At 35.2% G+C, this 23,825-nt stretch overlaps 1 protein-coding gene across 1 annotated transcript; it reads right to left on the bottom strand.

The window, feature by feature from the left end:
- Positions 1-20,295: 20,295 nt before the first annotated feature.
- LOC117317057 lies at positions 20,296-23,489 on the bottom strand. Its single transcript, XM_033871843.1, has 2 exons — positions 23,261-23,489; positions 20,296-22,001 (listed from the first exon to the last, which is right to left on the bottom strand). The coding sequence occupies exons 1-2, from the start codon at positions 23,348-23,350 to the stop codon at positions 21,462-21,464; spliced, it is 630 nt and encodes a 209-aa protein (XP_033727734.1). The 5' UTR covers positions 23,351-23,489; the 3' UTR covers positions 20,296-21,461.
- Positions 23,490-23,825: the final 336 nt, after the last annotated feature.

Raw genomic sequence — 23,825 nt, 5'->3', positions numbered from 1 at the left:
TTTCAGAGTATAAATCTTATTTGGTCATTTATTGGATATCGTTAATGATTAAACGATTTGTGGAAAAACGTGCTGTTATAAATGATATTTTCGTGTTAGATAATTGAACGATCTGCAGTGTAACAAATGCACCACATAATACCAAATGTTCAGTCAGGTTAGTGAAATAGTTTACACTGTTTATACCTGGATAAATCTAACAATAGACACAGGTAACAAAAGAAACTCTATGGAGACGATACAATAACCATACGACATGATAATCTTGGTATATCAATGCATATTTAAAACCATTAACATGTTTCTTAATCATTCTACGGCTTAAAGTAAAGTATTGGCTTGATTAGGAACTTTTAATTTCAAATTATGATTTTCAAACTATTACGAAGCTAACCATACCTACAGAGACGTAATTGAGGTAGCGAGGTAATGGAGAGTGAATATTCGCGTTATATAACGGGACGTTGATCTCGATACGTAAACACTCAGGTGTACCCAAACTCACTTGTCAATCAGACATTTGACAGGTGGATTTATTTAAATATTTATTTCTTGTCTACAACAGTGATCTTTTAATGATCTGTTTCTCAGCGACGGAACTTTGTTTCATATGGTGACTTTTAGAAACATGTTGTTTCTACAGGCATCCAATACTCAAGATAACATTATATTGATGAAACATTACGACACCGGACTTTGACCTATGAAATGTTACCAGAGGTTTTTCATAATGAGAAAGGCCTGAATCGGTGCTCAGAAAATTGTGTGTGAACGTCTATTGAAGGAGCTTTTTGCTAACTGCTTTCCTCGAACACCATACAGTAGACAATGCATAGATAAAGAAATGAAAAAGGTACAACAATTCATATTTCTAAAAAATATATATATATATATTTGTAATTCAGATTAAGAATTTGTCGAGATGAATGCCGATTCACGACATTAGAGCTAATCTTATAGAAATAAGTTATTCCAACGACAAAAAAGTCACGTGACACACATTCTTCTTTTTGTGTCAAGGTAGTTTTGTCTGATTGTTCGTACCGCAATGAACAAATTTAATTAGATTAACAAAACCCGTGTATAGTCGCTTTTTTTTTCGGGGCGAAAAGACGAAATAACGAAATTGCACAAATCAGCCACCGTATAAAGGTGTACATCTATGAATCTAAAAAGGTTGCCTGTTTACTTTTCTTTTCTCCCGACATTGTAGTCATACTTACATTCCAGATAGTTTAATTACGAATAGTCAGGTGCTCAGCATAGATAAAGATGGCTTTGGTTTGTTTGGTTTGTTTTTGTTTAACGTCCTATTAACAGCCAGAGTCATTTAAGGACTTGCCAGGTTTTGGAGGAGGAGGAGGAGGAAAGCCGGAGTACCCGGAGAAAAACCACCGGCCTACAGTCAGTACCTGGCAACTGCTCCACGTAGGTTTCGAACTCGCAACCCAGAGGTGGAGGGCTAGGGTTAAAGTGTCGGGACACCTTAACCACTCGGCCACCGCGGCCTCTAGTAAATCACATGCATCTGCTTCTGGTAAATAAGTATTAACAAACAAAAATTATTAGTCCCTACTTCTACTATATCAAGATGGCAGCGTAACGGCAACACACTGGTGGAACGAATACCTGGGTGACACTGTTAATATAGATATTTCAGAAGGGGCTTAAGTTCAGTACCAAATCCAAAAGGCTGGTCAATGAATATGATATGTACACCTCAAAATCCACCAGAAGAAAATTCTGATCTCAGTGTTTGATCCGTCAAAGGAAGTAACTGCCTCCTTTATAGCTTCATGGTATGTTTTTTCTTATGATCCAATAATGGTTATTTTCATAGAAAAATGAAAACAATAGACATTGTGTTAAAACTTTATTTAAACAATCACGAATGACAGTGCTAAATAATGACGCGAAATAATATGTACACCATACCCCAGTGTGTTACGTTATGCTCCTTAAATTATGTCCCTGTTCATAGGACTATGGCCAGTATCTACTTGATGATCCCATTTAACTATGTCCCTGCTTATAGGACTCTGGCCAGTATCTACTTAATGATCCCATTTAACTATGTCCCTGCTCATAGGACGGTGACCAGTATCTACCTAATGCTCCCATTTAACTATGTCCCTGCTCATAGGACACTGGCCTGTATCTACCTAATGCTCCCATTTAACTATGTCCCTGCTCATAGGACGCTGGCCTGTATCTACCTAATGCTCCCATTTAACTATGTCCCTGCTCATAGGACACTGGCCTGTATCTACCTAATGCTCCCCTTTAACTATGTCCCTGCTCATATGACTCTGGCCTGTATCTACCTAATGCTCCCATTTAACTATGTCCCTGCTCATAGGACGGTGACCAGTATCTACCTAATGATCCCATTTAACTATGTCCCTGCTCATAGGACACTGGCCAGTATCTACCTAATGCTCCCATTTAACTATGTCCCTGCTCATAGGACACTGGCCTGTATCTACCTAATGATCCCATTTAACTATGTCCCTGCTCATAGGACGGTGACCAGTATCTACCTAATGCTCCCATTAAACTAACGTTATACTATGAGATCTGGTATGAGCATAGCCATTACTAAAAAGATAACCCCTCGTCAAAATTCACGGGGACAGTTATATTGATGCCATTGTTTATGTGAACATTTAAAACTCACAAATATGTATAAAGTGTCCATCGACCCATACGATCTACTGGATCCTTTATCTCTTGGAGACCATGCCTCCGTCTGGGAATTTTATTTACTGAATTCTGAGTAAATTTTAGGCAAACACTAGAGGTTTCCAGAAAAAAACCGGTCTATAGTACCTGAGGAAAGATCTGCCCCATTGCAAGCTTTCATCGTGTATGTATATCCCTGCTCTTTGTAGTTTGGCGGGGACAATTTTTATCCTGGGCACCCATTAAAATGCTGAGAATTTTTTTAGAACGTCAATATTCCATGCCTACAATGAGGAAGCAAGTGTCCACCCAATTCTCCTATTCAGTTATGTCCCTGCTCCTGTTACTACGGGCGCTAGCCTTATCTACCCGATGCTCCCATTTTAATTTGTCCCTGTTCCTGTGACTTGGAGACGCTGGCCAGTATCCTATGTATCTATAGCAATATGTCCCAGCTTAGAGACTGGCAAACTTAATATATCAATAATTGTGGGGAAACCAGCAGTGTTTCACAGGCTGGTTTTGTGGCGGAGTTTGGCAACCCCCACACAGGCTTTTGTTGTAATTGACTACCATTGTCATTTTTAGATGTTTATTTTTGGACGGTTTTTAATTATTGTGTTATGCTATGTTAATTTTGTATTGTTAATTTGTAATATGTTTAGAATTGATATTAAATGTCACCATATGCCATATATGGTGGCCATTTTCAATCTATACATTCTTTGTGTTGTCTGTGACAGGACCGAAGATGCATAAAGGGCAGCTAAGCACTTAGCTTAATTTATGCATCGTGAGGCCTGCACATTTCCAAATTTTCATATTATTTTGCTACAAATTATACACGAGTTATTCCCCTTTATAACTTATATTTCCATACATACTTATCTGCCCCTGTCAAGCAGCTAGGAATTATGGGTAGCAGCTTTCGACGCGCGCCATTAAAAAATTGTCAACAAAGTTTTGTAATTTGAAATATTCTACTAATTTCCTGAGTTCCTTTGGCCTTCACACTTAACCCACCCACTTCCTCCCCTGATTCTTTTATCTTCTTATTTTATGTTTACTATATTGGATGATGTTTCACATGCCTGTTTTTTAAGGCGGCGGAGTTTGGCAACCCCCACACAGGCTTTTGTTGTAATTGACTACTATTGTCATTTTTTAGATGTTTATTTTTGGACGGTTTTTAATTATTGTGTTATGCTATGTTAATTTTGTATTGTTAATTTGTAATATGTTTAGAATTGATATTAAATGTCACCATATGCCATATATGGTGGCCATTTTCAATCTATACATTCTTTGTGTTGTCTGTGACAGGACCGAAGATGCATAAATAGATTTACATGGAGCCCGGATATGGCATTATTTCAGTTCATACCTTACCTAAGTCCGATCACTCAACCTATATGTTACATACATTTCTATACAGGGCATTTAACGATTAAGATATCCGAGAACTTCAGTACAATTTTCTGTTTATTATTGTGATTTGAAGAACACAAAATTGCTAACTTTTTCTAGAAAATCAAATTTTAGATTGATTTGAATAATGTTTAGGTTTGTTTTGTGAAAAGGCTACGTTAATCACTTCAAGAAAAAATCATTTAAACATTAATGCAAGGTAGATATACTGTACTGTAATACTCCATTCTCGCCTGGTATCGTTAATGTTGCTTTAAGTATATAATTAAGCTGAAAGCAATCTGATTTATTATTATAACAATTATTGTTGAACGCAACTGAACTACCTGTCTACAAAAGACGTCAACGAAAAGCGTTAACACTGAAGTCTATTGGAAAACAATTGGCTGGTTGGTCCCTAATAACGGTATCCGAACAGGATACTGATCGGCCTTGTCCGTCCGATCATTTTGATTGTTTGTTTCTGTTTAACGTCCTATTAACAGCCAAGGTCATTTAAGGACGTGCCAGGTTTGGACGTGGAGGAAAGCCGGAGTACCCGGAGAAAAACCACCGGCCTACGGTCAGTACCTGGCAACTGCCCCACGTAGGTTTCGGACTCGCAACCCAGAGGTGGAAGGCTAGCGTTAAAGTGTCGGGACAGCTTAACCACTCGGCCACCGCGGCCCCCCGTCCGATCATATGTCCCCTCCGAGAAAACGACATACCGCTAGCGTGTCTGGGTTCAGCGGGTTAAATTCTGTACATGTCACGGTCTGTCTATGATCAGAAAGCATGTCTAACGGTCTTCAGACACGTGACTCCTGCCGAAGGTATGATTTGAATTGATCAGAAATATACAGTAGATCTCAACATCATGGTATACGGCGTTTAATTCGTCCTCTAACCACTTTGATGTATATTTCTTATTTTCGTTTTATTGTAAGTCACGGTTATGTTGAAATTTGTCTGTGTTTATATGTTTTTTTCGACTAAGACATCTACGATAGCCCTATGAATACACACAGTGTAAGCCAACAGTGTTCCTATTGAATTACACGACGAGTGAATTTATCATTCACGACAACTATTTCGCGGATGCTATAAAATGGAAAATGTCTGAATAATTAAAATGAATGTTGCTTGTCCACTAACGGGGATCACGTGTTCAGGACAGATGGACAATGGTCGAAGAAAATGTACATATTGTTCGCCTGTTCTTTGGGGCAAAAAGCCAACAGCTATGCTACATGGTTTATTGATAGCTCTAGACTTTTAACCAACAAACATATTGTATTTCTTCCAGCCATTGAAATGTCCTCTATTGTTCTTAGATTCATTGTTTTTAGATACGCTAACCCTTGTTTGATTTATTTGACGCATAATCATTAATCATTAAAGATTTTTATTTGAGTTTTATATGACATTTATGCATAATAGAAAAAATGATGTTTTTCTTAGAAGTAAATGTCCCTTTCACGTTCATGGTCAAAACAATGTTCTTTTTCGACCAGTCCAGTATCCGAATATGGGGTTAGTCCTTTGTAGGGGATGTTAAGTGTACCTGATGCTCCCGTTGCAGGATGTGCCCTCCCTCGAAACCCACGCGGGGCAGTTACCTGGTACTGACCGTAGGCCGGTGGTTTTTCTCCGGGTACTCCGGTTTCCTCCACCTCCAAAACCTGGCACGTCCTTAAATGATCCTGGTTGTTAATAGGACGTTTAACAAACTAAACCAAACCAGCTAAGGACGATCATCAATCACTTATAAGAAATAAGAATGAATATTTTCCAACGTTTTAAATGTAATAAACAGTTTTCTACTGTTATGTGACAATAACAGATAAAGAAAACATTTTGAAATGTTAAAAATTGTTTTGAAATGAAATCAAGGGGATGTCAATTGATATATCTGCTACATATGAAATATATAAATTGTTTACAAGATCGAGTGAAAAGAGCTCTATTCCCAATGCTGTTATGTATCGTATATCACTCCCGAATTCAAAAATATTCAAAAATAAATTCACTAAAATGACAATAGAGACAAATATCACAAATAATTTCTATTGTAAAGAAATTTTAAATTATCATATCATTCTTTTTTATTGAAAAATAAAAAAGTCTTTAAGTATAATGAGCTGAGTCATACCATATAGATGTTTTTATTAAAGATCTCCGACCTGATATTGTTTGCTTGTGAATCAACCCAAAAACATAATTTCAATAGAAAACAAAAAAATATTTTTACCTGTATGATACTAACCCATCGATCTAGACTGGATCAATTGTGCCAGACAACGGGAACATTATTTGTAGCGGGGAAAGCCAACCAGTGCACTCTCTGTTGCATAATAGTTAATGATTGGGACAGTTTTAAAATCTATTGAAATGTTTTATTTGATATAGAATCACTTAGCAACACCCCGATTCTTCACCTTCTTTAACACATTGATCTGTCTACCTGTAACTCAAGATAATAAAGAATTATTTTATACCTATTGTTACCTGTCTCCATTATCTTTCATTCCTTTTTGTTATGTCAGGTGGAATCGGGGAGGGCTGTGTCCAACAACGAGGAGGGGACAAATCACGATTATTTTGTTACTGTATATAACCTGTAAGTAATACCTATCTTTTATCATCGTCACTAATGTTTGTACCTGGTTTGACCTCATAATTTCATTCTAAACCTCTATTATTTATTGAAACGTCAATTTGTACTTTCTCACAGTACATTTCCTATAATGCAAAACAACAAATCTTTCACTATGGATAGGATGTGGGTGTTAAGATATCCGCCCAATTGCAAGGTGCCCAATTATAGATAATGGTTACTGATATATAGCTTACACTGTATATAGAAACAGATATACTTAGAGAGGTTTTGTAAAAGTAAATATAACGATGTGTGTACTATACAGAAAACATTACGGAGATAAAGAACAACCATTTCCGTTAACATTAGGTATGATACGATATGTTTGTGTCCTCTATGAGTTGATAAGCACTCATGGTAAATTGTTCGTCGTAATGGTATATAAAATATATGTCTTCCTATTAATAACATTAAAAGGGGCATTTCTTCATTCGGACAGCAGAAAAAAGCAAAATTTCTACTGATGAAATCTATGTTAAAACCAGGATTATATGAGTGTTTGTGCCTACTAGTAATGAAAGTAACGCTAAAATGTACAGAAAAAGAATGAATCGTACCCAAATGCCATCTGTCTTTGTTGTAATTAGTGATACTTCCGGCGAATTAAGAATTTAAGGACTTAATGCATGAAGAGCTTTGGTTTATCTTAAAAGTAAAACTACAGTATTTATGTAAAGATTATAACTTTTACTACTTGGGGAAAATACATATTCCTATTGGGTTCCATTTTGACAACCTAAACTTTATTCAAACGAAGAGATGCCCCTTTAATATGCTTATCTATGTATTTACCTATATTTTTATATGTTCACATAAATATCATGATTAATAAACTGATACAGTAATCAATAATTTATCATTAATGAAGAATCAATAATTCATTATTAATTAAGAATTTATAATTCATTATTAATTAAGAATCAATAATTCATTATTAATTAATATTCGATAATAACCAATATTTCATTATAGATTTTACGGAAACTTTATAACAATGTACTGTATCATACTTTAATCAATGTTTGATATTCATAAATGATAGATATTAATTAAAGTGTAATACATTGTCATAAACGTTTCCAGAATAATTCACTTTTATTATGATGCAGTATTCTATTGCTGTATTTTGTTATTTAAGTTATTTGTATAAATACATATAATTATCATTTAATTCCAAAGCATTGTATGATTATGAAAAGAATCAAATGAGGTTGTACTAGTTTTTATTTATTTTATTCAATATTCATCATAATAAAGGTATTACACAACAAAAGGAACCACAACATAGCACACAGCCATGCATGGAAAAGGATAATCCATCATTAAAGTATTTCAGTTAATGTTTCAATACATAAATCAAAATTCCTTTGCAAGTCGAAAAATATGAAAACACTACAGCATGTGAGTCAGAGGCGACTAATGTGGGAACCCCTGAAATTGTTGGGACTTGCTTTCGTGTCATCTGCTTGCGGACATAAAAGCAACCAAAATGAATCTGCAACATCAAATATAATATTTCAAACTACTTTTATTAGTAAGTATCTTAAGTATTTTTTGGCCAAATCACGCGATTTGTCACAGTGGTGACCATCCGCACAAGCGAGGAGGATTCTCCCCCGACCAAGGCAAACCAAAGTCTTTAACACGAGGATTTACTGCTCCTGACCGGGTAAGATGTCCTGTGTACGAGTGAGACATACCAGTGTGACGGCACGGATATGGCATAGGTTCTTACGTGGTTTTAATCAAACAGAAAATTATGAAAGTAAATAACATCCTGGTACCACGATCTACAAATGTAATAAAGATGTAAATGTGAATAAATCGACAATTTTTGTCCTTTTTTCGGCGTCCGCCACTCTGACCAATCAAATTCTTGTATTCTGTTTCCGGGATGTCCGGTTACAGTCTGGGCTGAATATTTTATGGATCGGTTCCTCCAACGTTCAGATTTCCATTGAGTGTACTGGATTATACCACTTTTTTCAGCAAAAGTGTTCCATGAATTGATTAGCTGTTTAAACGAATACTGTCTTATTTGTGGATGGCTGTGGGGGAGTTTACCTGTAAAACACAATATTCAGATAATACAATATGACACAGGGAGGTTACATGTAAAACGTAACAGCCACACAAAACAATATGTCAAAGGGAGGTTACCTGTAAAACGTAATAGCCACACAAAACAATATGACAAAGGGAGGTTACCTGTAAAACGTAACAGCCACACAAAGCAATATGTCAAAGAAAGGTTACATGTCAAACACAATATGGCAGAGGGAGGTTACCTGTAAAACGTAATAGCCACACAAAACAATATGACACAGGGAGGTTACATGTAAAACGTAACAGCCACACAAAACAATATGTCAAAGGGAGGTTACCTGTAAAACGTAATAGCCACACAAAACAATATGACAAAGGGAGGTTACCTGTAAAACGTAACAGCCACACAAAGCAATATGTCAAAGAAAGGTTACATGTCAAACACAATATGGCAGAGGGAGGTTACCTGTAAAACACAATATCCGGATAAGACAATATGACAAAGGGAGGTTACCTGTCAAACACAATATCCAGATAGGACACTATGACAAAGGGAGGTTACCTGTCAAACACAATATCCGGATAAGACAATATGACAGAGGGAGGTTACCTGTCAAACACAATATCCAGATAAGACAATATGACAAAGGGAGGTTACCTGTCAAACACAATATCCAGATAAGACAATATGACAGAGGGAGGTTACCTGTAAAACGTAATAGCCAGACGAGGGAGGCTACCAAGAAGCAATAACAGGATGAAAACATACCATCCTGTGTGTTGTATAATTATTTGAAATGGATACGTGTTGGTAAGATTTTGGAACAAATATTGACAGAAATAAACATGGATATGTTGACAATGATTAATGCCTGGAAAACCTTGTTTCTAAAACGCTGTAGAATACACGGCTGGCGCTATTTACATTTCACATGGAGAATAAGCCAGATCGATATCTGTAGATTTCAATGACAATATAACATACCCAGACAGACCATACCTTATACAATGTAACATGGACACAAACAAAAACAAAACATTAATTTGGCGTGTGAAAACCGAGTCTGATGGCTACGAAGTGCATTCAATATTTCTAAAGCCCTGTCTTTGTTGATGATCGCCTAACCTGGTTAAAGAAACGATGCGGTGACATAACAATGTGTTGTAGGGTACTCATACTGCGAGGCACACCGGGTGTAAATGGCTCTGTTTTAAGGTTTTATTTCGTCCCACATGGATATAGATTTCCATTGTACACGTCTTTGACTATTTTTCTATATAAGTGTTTAATTTTGTTCCTGAATAACAATAGCACACCACAAATGATGATGACATCGGCCATATTGATCGTTGTTTTTATTATTTCCATACCGACATTTATCATTGAATAAGACTAAGGTTATTTCTGCACCACGTTATACGTCATATTAGGCAAGTCTTGGCACAGCAGAGCTGCATATCAAGATCACGTGTCGTATTTCATGGCGTTTCTTGTTTTCTTGAACCTCATATTTAGAGGTCCGTTAGAACTAGGAATCGAATCTTGACCTTACAGGATATTAAAGTACCTAGACGTATGTTATCTTTGTTTTACCCTGACACAACTGTAAATCAATCAAAGCATTTTGATAATATATGCCTTGTATGACGTGTTTTATTATCTAAAAGGACTACATAATTAAACTCTTTGCTTTGTTTAACATGATAAGATGATAGGTGACAAAGAGTTACGTCACGAGGTGTTACGTGACAAAGAGTTACGTCACAAGGTGTTACGTCATGAAGAGTAACGTCACCAAATGATAGATAACAAACAGTTACGTCACCAGATGATAGATAACAAAGAGTTACGTCACCAGGTGTTACGTCACAAAGAGTTACGTCACCAGGTGATAGATAACGAAGAATTACGTCACCTGATGATAGATAACAAAGAGTTTCGTCACAAGGTGTTACGTTATAAAGAGTAACGTAACCAGATGCTAAGTCATAAAGATTAACGTCACAAAGTCTTACGTCACAGAGTTTCGTCACAAAGAGTTAACGTCACAATATGTTACATCACCAATTGTTACGTAACAATGTGTTACGTCACAAAGTGTTACGTCACCAGGTGTGGCCTTACAAGGTGTTACGTCACGAATGAGACATCAAAGGTGTTATGTTACAAAGAGCAAGATGTATCTTCACGAGGTGAACTAAGCATTACCTTATATGGTATTACGTTACGAGATGTTTGAGTATTAGACAGTTATTAGTTCCTGGGCTGTAATCCCGTATAGAGTTTATTTGACAAGGTTTACATGAAATGTAATTTACAAATCTATCACAATGTATGTTGTAACCACCAGTAACTTTAATTCAATTTACTCAACTTAATTTTATTTCGCCATATTATATATGCAGAAGCCAAATACTACGTAGGCAAGGGTATAAACAAACAAAAAATAATAATTTTCAAAATATTTCTTTAACGAAATGATTTCTTCGCTACAGATATACATACTCAGAAATATCAAAACTCGTTAAGGTCATACTCAGTTCTGGAACATTTCCTACCAAGCCCTAGTGTTACTTTACAGCGATAGGGGTAAAGGTCAAATGAATAACTAATTTAGACGGGTTTTGCAGACATGTTTGCCTTGATTTAGTTTTTTCTGTTGTTTCTGTTTATCGTCGTGCTGTCATTATGATTTTTATCGCTGACTTTTATATCGTTTTTCTTTAGTTTTGTTTGTCAACAAAATTAATTGTGTTTTTTTTTATGTTTTCGTATCTCCTCAGTTTCTATTGTTGCCTTCTCCATTGTTTTAGAGTATCGTCGGTTCGTTTGTTGTCTTTCCATTTGTTTGATATCTCTTAATTTGTGCTGTTTTTCGTTTTGTTTTGGTGCCTCCAAGATTCGGTTTGTTTTTATCTCGTTCTAAGTACCTTAAACATGTATCTCAAAAGCTATAATTTCATTTGAAAAAAAAAAAAAAGTTATTTATAGAAAAAAGGAAATCTAGTTCCAAACTACCCTAATGATGCAATGTCCAGTGAAAAAGTCATTTATAATGTCATTGACAGGTCAGCAAGCATTATCAATTTATAAACATTGTTTCATGACGTATCTCCAACATGGAGTGCTTAGAAGTAAAGGGCCGTATCTCAAATTTATCCATTTTTAGATTTTAATAAATTACAACTACGAGTGAGATTTTCTTATATAATTTGTACATTATATCATTTGAAATGGTCTAATTCTGTTAAAATACTGTGTGATTTAAAAGAATTAGACAATTTCAATTGATATAAGGAACATATTCTATAAGAAAAGCTCAGTCGGAATTGTAATTTATCAAAATCTAAAAATTGATAAATTTGAGATACGTCCCTTTACTTCTAAGCACGCCAGGGATTGCTGGAGATACGTCCTTGTTCCCTCTAAACAATCGAACTATAGGTATAATATCATATCGAGATTCCCAGTGCCCATACCCAACAGGTGATGGTATTGGTCGATCGAGTCTAGGCAGGCATGTGTCATGGAAAATGAAAACAGATTAACAGCAATAGTGAATATACATTTGGACAGTTGTTGTCCGTAGGTCGGATACAAAGTTCCCACAGATCTATCAACAATAGCTTTCGAAGTAGTATGTTTACATGGCGGACGCGATGACACACAGAACTGTCCTAATTTGTTTTTCATTCACTTCACATCCTCGTCCAAGACACACGTAAATGTTTAAAATCAGCAACACATTTAAACTGCAAATACACCAAACACTTGTCTGCCATGTATGTATTTAAAGTCTGGTGGAACATGTTATGTCTGTTTGATTAACTTCATGCCTTAAAATTATCAACATTAAATATTTAATATTTCTAAACGTGCTATGCGGTAAGTCCGTAAATTTACTAATACTCCTATTAATTGAAAATAATGATTCTACAAAAACGATTTTCTTGTAAGCGATTTAAGCTAAATGTCGTATTGGAAACATTTCTTTAAAATTGGTTAAGTTCACAAATAGATGCAACGGCCGCCATAGGCCTCCATATGTTACTACAGTATGGGAGGTGAGGACAGGGCGCTGAATTTTGTTATGCGTTTCCTTGTAGAGGCCTGCTATACAATCGGTTTTAAATTTCCTGTTAAGAATTTCATTAGTTTTCCACATTCCGTAATTTGTATAAACACTACCGTTCCGGTCTGTTTTTATCGTTATCGAACCGATTTCCGGTTCCGTTTTTGGTTTCTGCTTACGTCAATTTTACCATCTGTTTGGGATTTTTTTTCAAGTTTTAGAGGTTCATAGGGGCATCCTTTTGATATCATCTCTCTCCGTAATACCAAAAAGAGAAGTAGCAATCAGCTCAAATCTAGCCATATGTTAATATCACAATTCTGTGCCAATATTAAAGAACTTATTGTCAGAAAGCTTACGTTGCTAATCTGCTAAACAATAAAAAAAATCCCTTTTGCAGTTGAAATTATGGGCTATGTACATTGTCAGCAGCCCTACCACGTTGAAAGGCTACGATCGTGACGCAAGGTAGCTGTCTAAATGCTAACAACAAAACGTTTAGGGTTTCACTTTCAAATCTAAGCACTTAGTCCTAAGATTGCCTTCAAAATCTGAAACCCAAGGCTAAGGTTGCCAACAAAGTCTTGACACCCTATAAAAACGCCATAGGCCCCATTCCGAACCTAGACATATTGTCTAGACTCCTAGAACTACAGTTGGTTATTCTGAATAGCTGGACATTTGTTTGATACCCAGACCTAAACGGCTAGTCCCTAAATAGCATACCTATGACTATCAGTCTTAACTCTTTGTATCAATTTGTGATTAAATTATTGTATTCAGTGTTTAGCAACAACGATGATGTTTCCTGATAAAATTACAAATTATCGTGTAGAAAATTAATTTATTCCATGGACTGAAATATGAAAATATCATTTCTCTATTACAACAAAAATAAATTTAAAAATCTAATTGATACCTGTACTACGAAAATATACAATGATATCGCGGCACAAGAAAGAGGCAAAACGCTCACTCATATTTTTTTTTTAATTCTCTCGTCGGCACACTTCACAAAGTTAAATATTTACACTATTTGACGTCGAGCTCTCCATCAGCGCCGGGCATGCTGGGAAATATAGGCTTGATCGACTAGACTATCTCCCCTCTAAATTGGGACGGACACACGGTAGATAGGTAACGACTACTCATAAAACATTTCACGTCTAGCCCGTGTTTTCCAACAGGACACCATGTAGTTGAATTTGACAGATGAATTATCAACATTGCACCCCCAATATATGTTTACCGACATCTTCCGGCCCTCGAGTCAGTACCCCTAATCTCGCACAGATCGTTGACTGCTAATATATTGATATTCATCTCGGTAATGTATAAATACATAACACTTTAAAATAGTCAACATTCCTTTATTGGGACACAATACCCATTCCTTACAGAGCATCTGTATGGATATTTACCTCTTTAAGACAATAATTTGAACATCACCGACTCACCACACTATATATAGAATGTTTTATTTACTATAATGGATAACCTGTCACGACCGATCTCTTAATAAACCGGACACTGTACGTTTATAGCGGCATCTGCTCACATCATCCCTGCCATTAGTCATGTACTGTTTAATCCGGATCCTGTTTATAGCGGCATCTGCTCACATCATCACTGCCATTAGTCATGTACTGTTTAATCCGGACCCTGTTTATAGCGGCATCTGCTCATCTCATCCCTGCCATTAGTCATATACTGTTTAATCCGGACCCTGTTTATAGCGGCATCTGCTCACATCATCACTGCCATTAGTCATGTACTGTTTAATCCGGACCCTGTTTATAGCGGCATCTGCTCACATCATCCCTGCCATTAGTCATGTACTGTTTAATCCGGACCCTGTTTATAGCGGCATCTGCTCACATCATCACTGCCATATGCTCACCTCATCCCTGCCATTAGTCATGTACTGTTTAATCCGGATCCTGTTTATAGCGGCATCTGCTCACCTCATCCCTGCCATTAGTCATATACTGTTTAATCCGGATCCTGTTTATTGTGTAAGCCGAAAGTTGTTTTATTGACGTCGTTGGAGGAAATACCTACTTTCATCCAAAGTTTGTAAGCGTTATGAAGATATATTCGTTCCGATTCTATTAAGTAATGATGTCGGCGAGAAGCTGCGGTGTAGTTTGTTGAAATTAAGTTAATTTAATCAAAATCGGCATTACGAGCAACTTCCAGGGTCAAATGAGGACGGGTATCCAGAGACACCTACAAACGACAGCATTGTAATTTTAAATTAAGATACTCCATATCCAAAGTGTTGCAATGGGTCAGAGAAGAATTTTTGTTCGTTAACTCATCATTCAGTATGTTGTATTGGAACAGGGCAACCATAAAGGCTACAACGTAAGGGACTACTAAGGCCTGACAGTTACACTCGATCGAACGTAAAACTTCAAACAAACATTGTAAACTGTTTTTATTGATATTATAATCTATATTATTTTGTTTATATATTGTTAGGTATAGATTTGTTGCCATATTAACAATTTGCGTTACGACCTCCCTGATAGATAATATACTTCCTCTAGAATAACAAAACGAATATTAAATGTACCGTAAAGACACTGACATGCGACACTGTGTCGTATTTCGCAACGTCATGCTTACAAAGGTAGGTAACAGTGATCAGATTTTAATCCAAAGTCAATTTGCACAACAATTCAAGTGAAATGTTTTAACTCGGACCAAAGAACGCAACTCCAAAATGAACAAAAAACTTTTATTCAAAAATGGATTTAAATCATTAACATAATCTGAAGATGTCAAAACTAGAAAGGCCACACAGATGGATGAATAAATGTTATAGACAATGACCCAGGCCGGCCATTTTACAATCCTAAGGTATCGTACATATCTTATCTTAATTAAATTCTATAATAAATGTGGTGATCGTTCACTGAGTGTAAATAATGCATTTACCATAGTTTCTCGTCTATTTGAGAATAAAATTTATCACCAATTCCATTGATAATTTTAAATTAAGATTAGGTCCACTTTACAGAATTTACAAATCAATTTGTAATTTGTAATTCCACAAGACGTTGAACATTTAAACCATTGTTTAAACAAATGTAGTACGTCTTGATTATAAAATGACTCTTCCATTACCTCAACATGTATGGCGTCAGATATTGGTTTTCCATTTTATCTTCCTGAGAATGAAGGCTTCAAAGTAAAATATTTTCTGATGCTATCCAATTACCATGAAGTATTAAAAATCCATTTTTGGTCAGTAATATGTGTTGAATAATATAATCAACATCTAACTTGAGGACGTGAAATGTAAACAAATATGTGAACAAAGGATACATAATATTCATGTTTACAAGATAAATGTTTATTAGATAAATGTTAACGAGAGAAATGTTTACTAGATAAGTGTTTACTAGATAAATGTTTACGAGATAAATGTTTACTGGATAAATGCTTACGAGATAAAAAAAATTTAATCTATATTTTCCAGCTCATGGTCAAATCCTATCTTCCTTAACAGTTTAAGATGATTTATTGATTTATACATACAAAGATTTTAACCAATATCGATATCTCAGAAACCATAATTTAAATATAAACCTTTGGTAGCTAAAGTATCATACACATTAAAGTTAAAATGTTACCTTGCTTATAAAATGATATATTATAGATATTCTTTCGAGAAGTAAAAGAGACTTAAATCAAACGGCAACGTTAATTACGCACAAGTCACAGTAGAGAATATTTGTTACATACAGTTAAAATATTGATGAACAATTTGACAATCTCACAAATGTGATACAAAATATCAACTATTAATACATAACATTTAATTATAATATGCAGTATCTAATATTCATACTTAATATCTAATATTCATACTTAATATCTAATATTCATACTTAATATCTAATATTCATACTTAATATCTAATATTCATACTTAATATCTAATATTCATACTTAATATCTAATATTCATACTTGATATCTAATATTTATACGTTATATCCTATATTCATTCATAATGTTTGATATTAGTACATGATATATAATATTCATACATTTAATATTCATTCATAATATCTAATATTCATGCATGATAAGTAATATATGTACACAACACCTAATATTCATAAATAATATCTAATTCTCATACATAATTTCTAATTTCAATTTCAACATATTTTATTGTCGTTGAATACGACAAATGGATCAGACTCCAGGCAACGCCTATTCATGTCTTCATAATATCTCATATTCAAACACAATAATAGTTAATATCAATTCATTAAATTCAATACTGATGTATAGAGAATAATGCATACCTTTTTCCATATCGGTGGGAAATGATATGTTTTAATCAATTTATTGTATAGCTTATTTATACATTACAGAAAAGAATAGTTGAAATAACATTACTGCACAATATAATCCATTTCATTTTTTGATTTATTAAATAGATTTCATTTTCTCATTAAGTGTAACAAATTTGAAAATAAACACTCATTTATAATATTCAAGTATCTAAAGTCTTTATCAGTTATATATATTTGTCATATTAACAATAAATTCGAAACACGTATGTCCTTTACAAAAGTTTCTTTTTCTATCACGTGATTGTCACCGATCAAAGATCAATAATAGATAAACTTAATCTGAATCACTGTCAATCATTGTTCTTGATCTTTTTCTGTCCCTATTTCTTGTGTTCTGATCATTGCATTACTTTGAACTCTTATTTTAGCTCTGCTGCTGTTAGAGAATTCAAAATTGTCTCTCCCATGTCGCTTCGGCTTCCAGACGCCATGTTGTTTGTTTTCGTTTTGCTTGTAACACAGCATCCAAGTCAAATCACGAGAGACCGGAATGGTTGGAGGAGACGCAAAATCTAGAGGGGTTCTGCGAAGAATAATGCACGGGTGACGATTACGGGTCGGGCGATTTGGCGCCATAATGTACATATACATGTATATGCAAAGCAACCTGTATTTGCTACTAGGCATAAAATAAATAATATAATATTAGTACATATTATCAATTACAAATACATCATATATAATAGCAATACCTGATATGCATTATATAAACGATAAGAGGATACATAATTAATTCAGGTTTAATATATTCATTATATACAGTTGATCTACCTCACACGTCATCAGAAGAAGTAAGTAAAATCACTAAGTAGTAGATTGCCCAATCGCCAGATTGAAAATGAAATATATTTTTCCCAATAATTTCAATAAATATTATTTGGAATATGCAAAGCAACAACTTATATATTCATCCCTTTATGTGGTACAATTCGTATATTCAGGAATATGGCATTTTAGGTATTATATTGAAAGCTTTTCATTGCCAGTTATATCATTTAAACAAATTTAAATTTTAAACATTTTTAGCTGGTTCATTATAATTTATTATTCATTTATAACACTGTGAAAAAAATATATATATTGTACCATAGTTTGAATTATAATTATTTAACTGACGAAATGCAAATCAATTATAGAGAAATTGGTTAGATTACGTTAAGCTGACATGACTTAAAGTTGTATTTAAAGCCAATATATAAAGTGTACATTTATGGAGGAAAAGCATGATTGACCTGTACGAACTAAGCAGTGTTACCGAACGTCTATCGAATTAATTTCTAGCTATTACAATGCGGAAATGTGTGTAAGCGGTATTCATATAATACAAGTTTGCAAACTTTTTCCTCTACAAAGAATTAAGAGGATTAAGCCACAATTCTAAATCCAGTTTAAAATTATGGAATAGGGTTCAACTCTTTATATAAATACTACTGAATTGATAGCTAAAATGAAAAAATTGGGTTGTCACTGTTGCCACATAATCTGTTTTACATTTCCTTAAAAATGTGTTTACATTACATTACTTGCAAATAATCCTGTACAGCTTTTCTAAAAACTATTACAAAATATGTTATTTAAAAAAGAAATACCTTATTAACATAATTTTTTATGTCTTCTGTAAATATCTCGCGTTCCTTTCAGTAGTTCACTGAACCCAGGACATACATAATGGGGGCCTAAAACAGGGATATTCAATTGACTGATAACTTTTTCGGGATGAAGAGGGATATATTCCATTTTATCAATAATACTCGTTTTACCAAAAACTATGAAAAAAAACACGCGAACACAAGGACGTACTCGGAACCTAACTGGAGAAATGAAGAAACGAAAAACAAAGAGTTTTGGGAAGACGTAAATCTGGGGAAAGTGAAGAGTGTGAAGAGACAAGACATGCGATCAGGGATATTAAGCAAGGGCGACAACTTTGGAACTTTGTGTGGCGTGCTATGAACCGTTTGCTTTTAAGCACTTAATGATATACTGTATCAATTTTTGGCATATACATATAATCGTGAAAAATATTACCACATTAATAACATGAAGAGCGTGTGCAGGGGAAAGTTGATATTTCCACCATATTAATGTATCTTAAGGAAGGTGATTTGTATAACAAAATCGAGATTGAATTTGTCATTCATTTCAAACTCTGTATAAAGTGTTTTTTCATTCAATAACTTTCCTGTTGACGTCATTGTATGCCGTATATTACCAAAGATAAGGTTTAATCTCAATAGATCAATTAAGCTTTTTAAACTTTTTGTTGTTTGTTTTTCGTTTTGATGTCTACTCGGGTCCTCTTGTCGTTTTTCATTCGTTTTGATGTCTACTCGGAACCTCTTGTTGTTTTTCGTTCGTTTTGATGTCTACTCGGAACCTCTTGTTGTTTTTGCTTATGATGTATATTCGGAACCTTTTTTTTTTTTTTTTTGTTCGTTTTGATATCTACTCGGATCCTCTTGTTGTTTTTAATTTTGATGTCTACTCGGACCCCCTTGTTGTTTTTAGTTTTGATGTCTACTCGGCAACTCTAAGTGTTTTTCTTATACACTCGGTGTCGTTTCGTTTGTGTTGCTCTACTTGTACCCTCCATTCTTTTTGAGCCAACACTGAACACGGAACTTGTTTTTATTTGAGTAACATACATTTCCCTCTGTGTGTCCCCTTACAAACTCCTTAATGTTTAAAACCTGTTATACGCCCCTCTATTTCCCTATCGTTCGGTACTATAGTGTATCGTGGACTTTAAATCACTTTCAGATTATATAACTGGACGGTCGAATGAACAGCATCTCAGATTTGTTGACAAACATTAAGACCAGGTATATGTCACTATTGAACGGCTGGTAACTGAGACCATCTCGGCTGATAAACAGGTGAAAATGATTCGGGTTTCATTTTTTTTTAATCCTCAAATTCTTAAGACATGTCAAATTTATTGATAAGTATTATTGATATGTACAAATGACTGTCAATCACCTGTCAATAAATCAAAATTAAAAAAAAACATATACATGTACATTTTATGTATATACATATTTTTAGGTTGTTAATAGATCAGTTCACATATATGTATAATCTATGTGTTGTACATTTCTATATTATTGTTACATGAAAATTGACAAATAAAACACAATTTAAACCCAGGAATCAAAAAATGTTTACTCTGTATCACAATATTTCATTACATTCATTTTGATACAGTGTATAATTACGGATTTTATCAAATATAAGGATTAAAAGTCAGAAATAATTTTGAACAGTTTTAGTTATCTCATCGACACATATTAAATGATTAAATTGAATTTCAATACGGAAACATTATCTTTGTATTTAAATGGTAGTTTTCATTTTAACAATGATGAAGAATAGTGATTATCCGGATCGTGACACAAGCCTATGGTTTCAGTTTAGATACATAGTTCATTACCCACAACAATTGAAGTTTCTCAACGTAGTGCTTTATTTGGACGTTAGGACGGTTGCATTCATAACACATAACATTTGTTTAAATGATCGTATCTTACGATTTTTTTAAATACATATACTCCTTCACCGCTTCTGCTGGAAGGCAACAATATCAATGTTAACTTACATATAAACGTTATTTATTAAATAATTAAATTTGTTACAACAATTGCGAAATATCAACTTATATTAATCACTCTAGGCCGGAATGGAAGCGCGCGAAGGGTCTTACTGTTGGAAGAAAGCTGGAGTACACGGAGAAACCCACGTGGTCGGGTAGGCTACCTTGTCATATCCGATCGGGGAATCGAAACCCGGCCGCCTAGGAGAAAAGCAAGTGTGTTACCACTGTGTCACCCGACCGCCCTATAATGTTAACTTATATATATTGTATGGCGATAAGGAAATGCAAGAACAGATACAATAAAAAGTTTAAATATTAGAATATCATTTGTTTAAAAAGGATAAATAATATAAAAGAAAATACACAGAAAATGTTCACGTTATTCAGTAACATACATGCGGAAGACTGGATTACAAGAACTCTGGTTGGGTATACTGAACCAATTTATAATTGGTGGTCGCAAAGATCATTCACGACGGCGTTGAATAACGTGCTAATGGTATTGTTCATTCTAATTAAATGGCAATGAACAGTCCGATTATATTTATGAGTTCCGTGTGTCGCTCCTCTGAGACAAAGAAAAGTTCCTCCATCTCTCCATTGCACATATACATTCATGAAATCATTCTCATTTCTTGTTCACTTTATGTTGGTTCTCCATCCAAGAGCTCAAGGTCAGAGACCGTTCTATTTTTGGATTATAGTCTAAAAGAGATACTTGTAGAGCAACTCTGCTGGATCCACTCATAACAGCCCTCACAATGAACGAATCCGAGACTAACTGATAATGACACGGGATATCGTCCGTTTTCCATGTCTTTGCGTTCACATTTTGTTTCTTTTCAAAGTTGATAATCATTTCTTCTCGACTTTCCAGAACTACATCGTCCAGTGTCAGCCATTGAAGCCCCAGAATGTTTGACCCTATTAAAGGGTTACTGAAGAATATGCACGCGATCTTGTCCGTTCCCTCTATAAGGTACGTAATCAGACCGACAACTCCTCGACAAGTCCATGGCGTTCTATAGAATAGGTTGTCACTCGATTTACCAGAAGGGACCACGGGGAATTCGTTGAATAGCTTGCCCTTGGATAATCTAACTTCCGGTTGAATCAGTGCTCGGCTGTTGAGTTGATTTGACACTCTCATTTCAACTGTGTGCTTAGCCTGAAGAATCAAAGAATGAGTACATTTGCCTTGTGCTTTTGCTCTAATTTTCTTTTAAGTATCAAATCTCTGAATGTATATCATTAAAAATAGAGTATCAAAAAGGCTCATGATTAAATCCATACCTTCATTTAATTGTCTATGACCCACATGTAATACATATTTTGTATGTCAGGATGACTATCATTGTGTTTATATTCGTATTTGTAATTGATTACGAGAGTTGTAATATACCATGTAATTATGTGTAGTGTTTGTCACGTGGGCCATTCATTCATAACCCCGCTTAATTCACTTTTAGGTCAACCGTGATAACTCAGTCGGTTAGAGCGACGGTCACAAAAGTTCAGGCGGGAGGGGAGGGGATGGGGTAGGGGTGTGTGTGTTGGTTTTTTTTGTTTTTTTTTTTTTTGGGGGGGGGGGGGGGGGGGGGGAGGGCGTGATAGTTTATATAAGGGGGAATGGATTGAGCTACCTCGGCCCACTCACATTACTAAGCTATCACGGCCAGTTAGAGCGCCGGCCAGGTATAGGTAGCTTCATGTGAACACCCGAGGAACTTTACCCGGATTGCTACGGATTGCTCCGGATGGCATGCGACAGGCCTCCAGTATGTAGTTCAGGGAGGTAGTCACCGACTACTACACTGTAACTCCGCCTCATAATGGCCATGACTGTTCACGGAGGGATGTTACAATGAAGGTCATTAATGTTTGTTTGGCAAAAGTAAACAAGAAAGATACATCTCTGTAAAACTGCACTACCCGTGTCGGTTTGTGTTTCGCGGGACGCTGAGAAACGGGCCTGTCTGTGCTGTCATTGTTGTGTCCTTGGACAAGACACTTTGCCGTAATTGCTGTGGATGGCATGCGACGGGCCTTCCGAATGTTGTCAGGCAGTCAAGGAAGTATTGTAAGAGAATACTTGGTCTTAACAAATATCAGAATTAAGAAGGATTAGGGTCATTAACCCCAATTCATATACATTTATTTGATTTTATTTATCTTCAGATAATATTTGTATTATCAAACGACCATTTTTATTCGAAATATCTACACGTGCCATGCAGGGCTATGGTAAATCTCAGGATCTTAACATTCTACTAGCATTGCTACCACCGAGCCCTCCTGTACAAAGTACGAGATACCAAACCTTTAATTATTTAACAGAATTATCTCTAAATATAACTCTAAATGGTATGTTTGTTAAATATAGTCACGTCACTGAGTCCCTTCCGACAGTTCCATACAGCAACTCACCTTTAATACTTCTTCCCAATCCTCAAAGGCAGCATTTTGCATCTCATTTCCAAACAGAAAGTTTCCAATACAATTTGTCATGACGACCATGCACTGACCGTTTTATCTATAACGAGGCTCTACTTCGAGTACCTGGCGTATATACCTGCCTCGCCAAGTAATATTGTAAGTGATACCGCATCACATAACGAGATTAATGCTTAGTTAGTTTTGTAGTCACGATACCTGCTCACATAAATGATTCTAAATTTCAATTTCTGAAATAAATCATTAAACATCTAAAATTTATCATTTAATATATATCGGCATTTATAATGATACAATACACTGTACACTGTTCACATATTTTCACAGATTGCACGACCGTCTGCTCTTCTAAAGCTGACATAATTCAGGAAACAATCAGTGCCCGTTTTATGTCTGATTTTAAAGGAACCGTTATTGTATTAAGAGATCAGTTACAATTCGTGCCGTTATCGCGATAAACGCAAACAGTAGGTATGGAGGTGTCCAGGGACAAATCGTAAACGACACCGCGTATCGTCCGAGTGTCATCCTGCAAATA

The sequence above is a fragment of the Pecten maximus genome, chromosome 18, assembly GCF_902652985.1.
Source record: "Pecten maximus chromosome 18, xPecMax1.1, whole genome shotgun sequence".
Taxonomy (NCBI): Eukaryota; Metazoa; Mollusca; class Bivalvia; order Pectinida; family Pectinidae; genus Pecten; species Pecten maximus.
The sequence above is the reverse complement of the archived record's forward strand: the minus strand, read 5'-3'. Positions and strand labels throughout refer to the sequence as shown.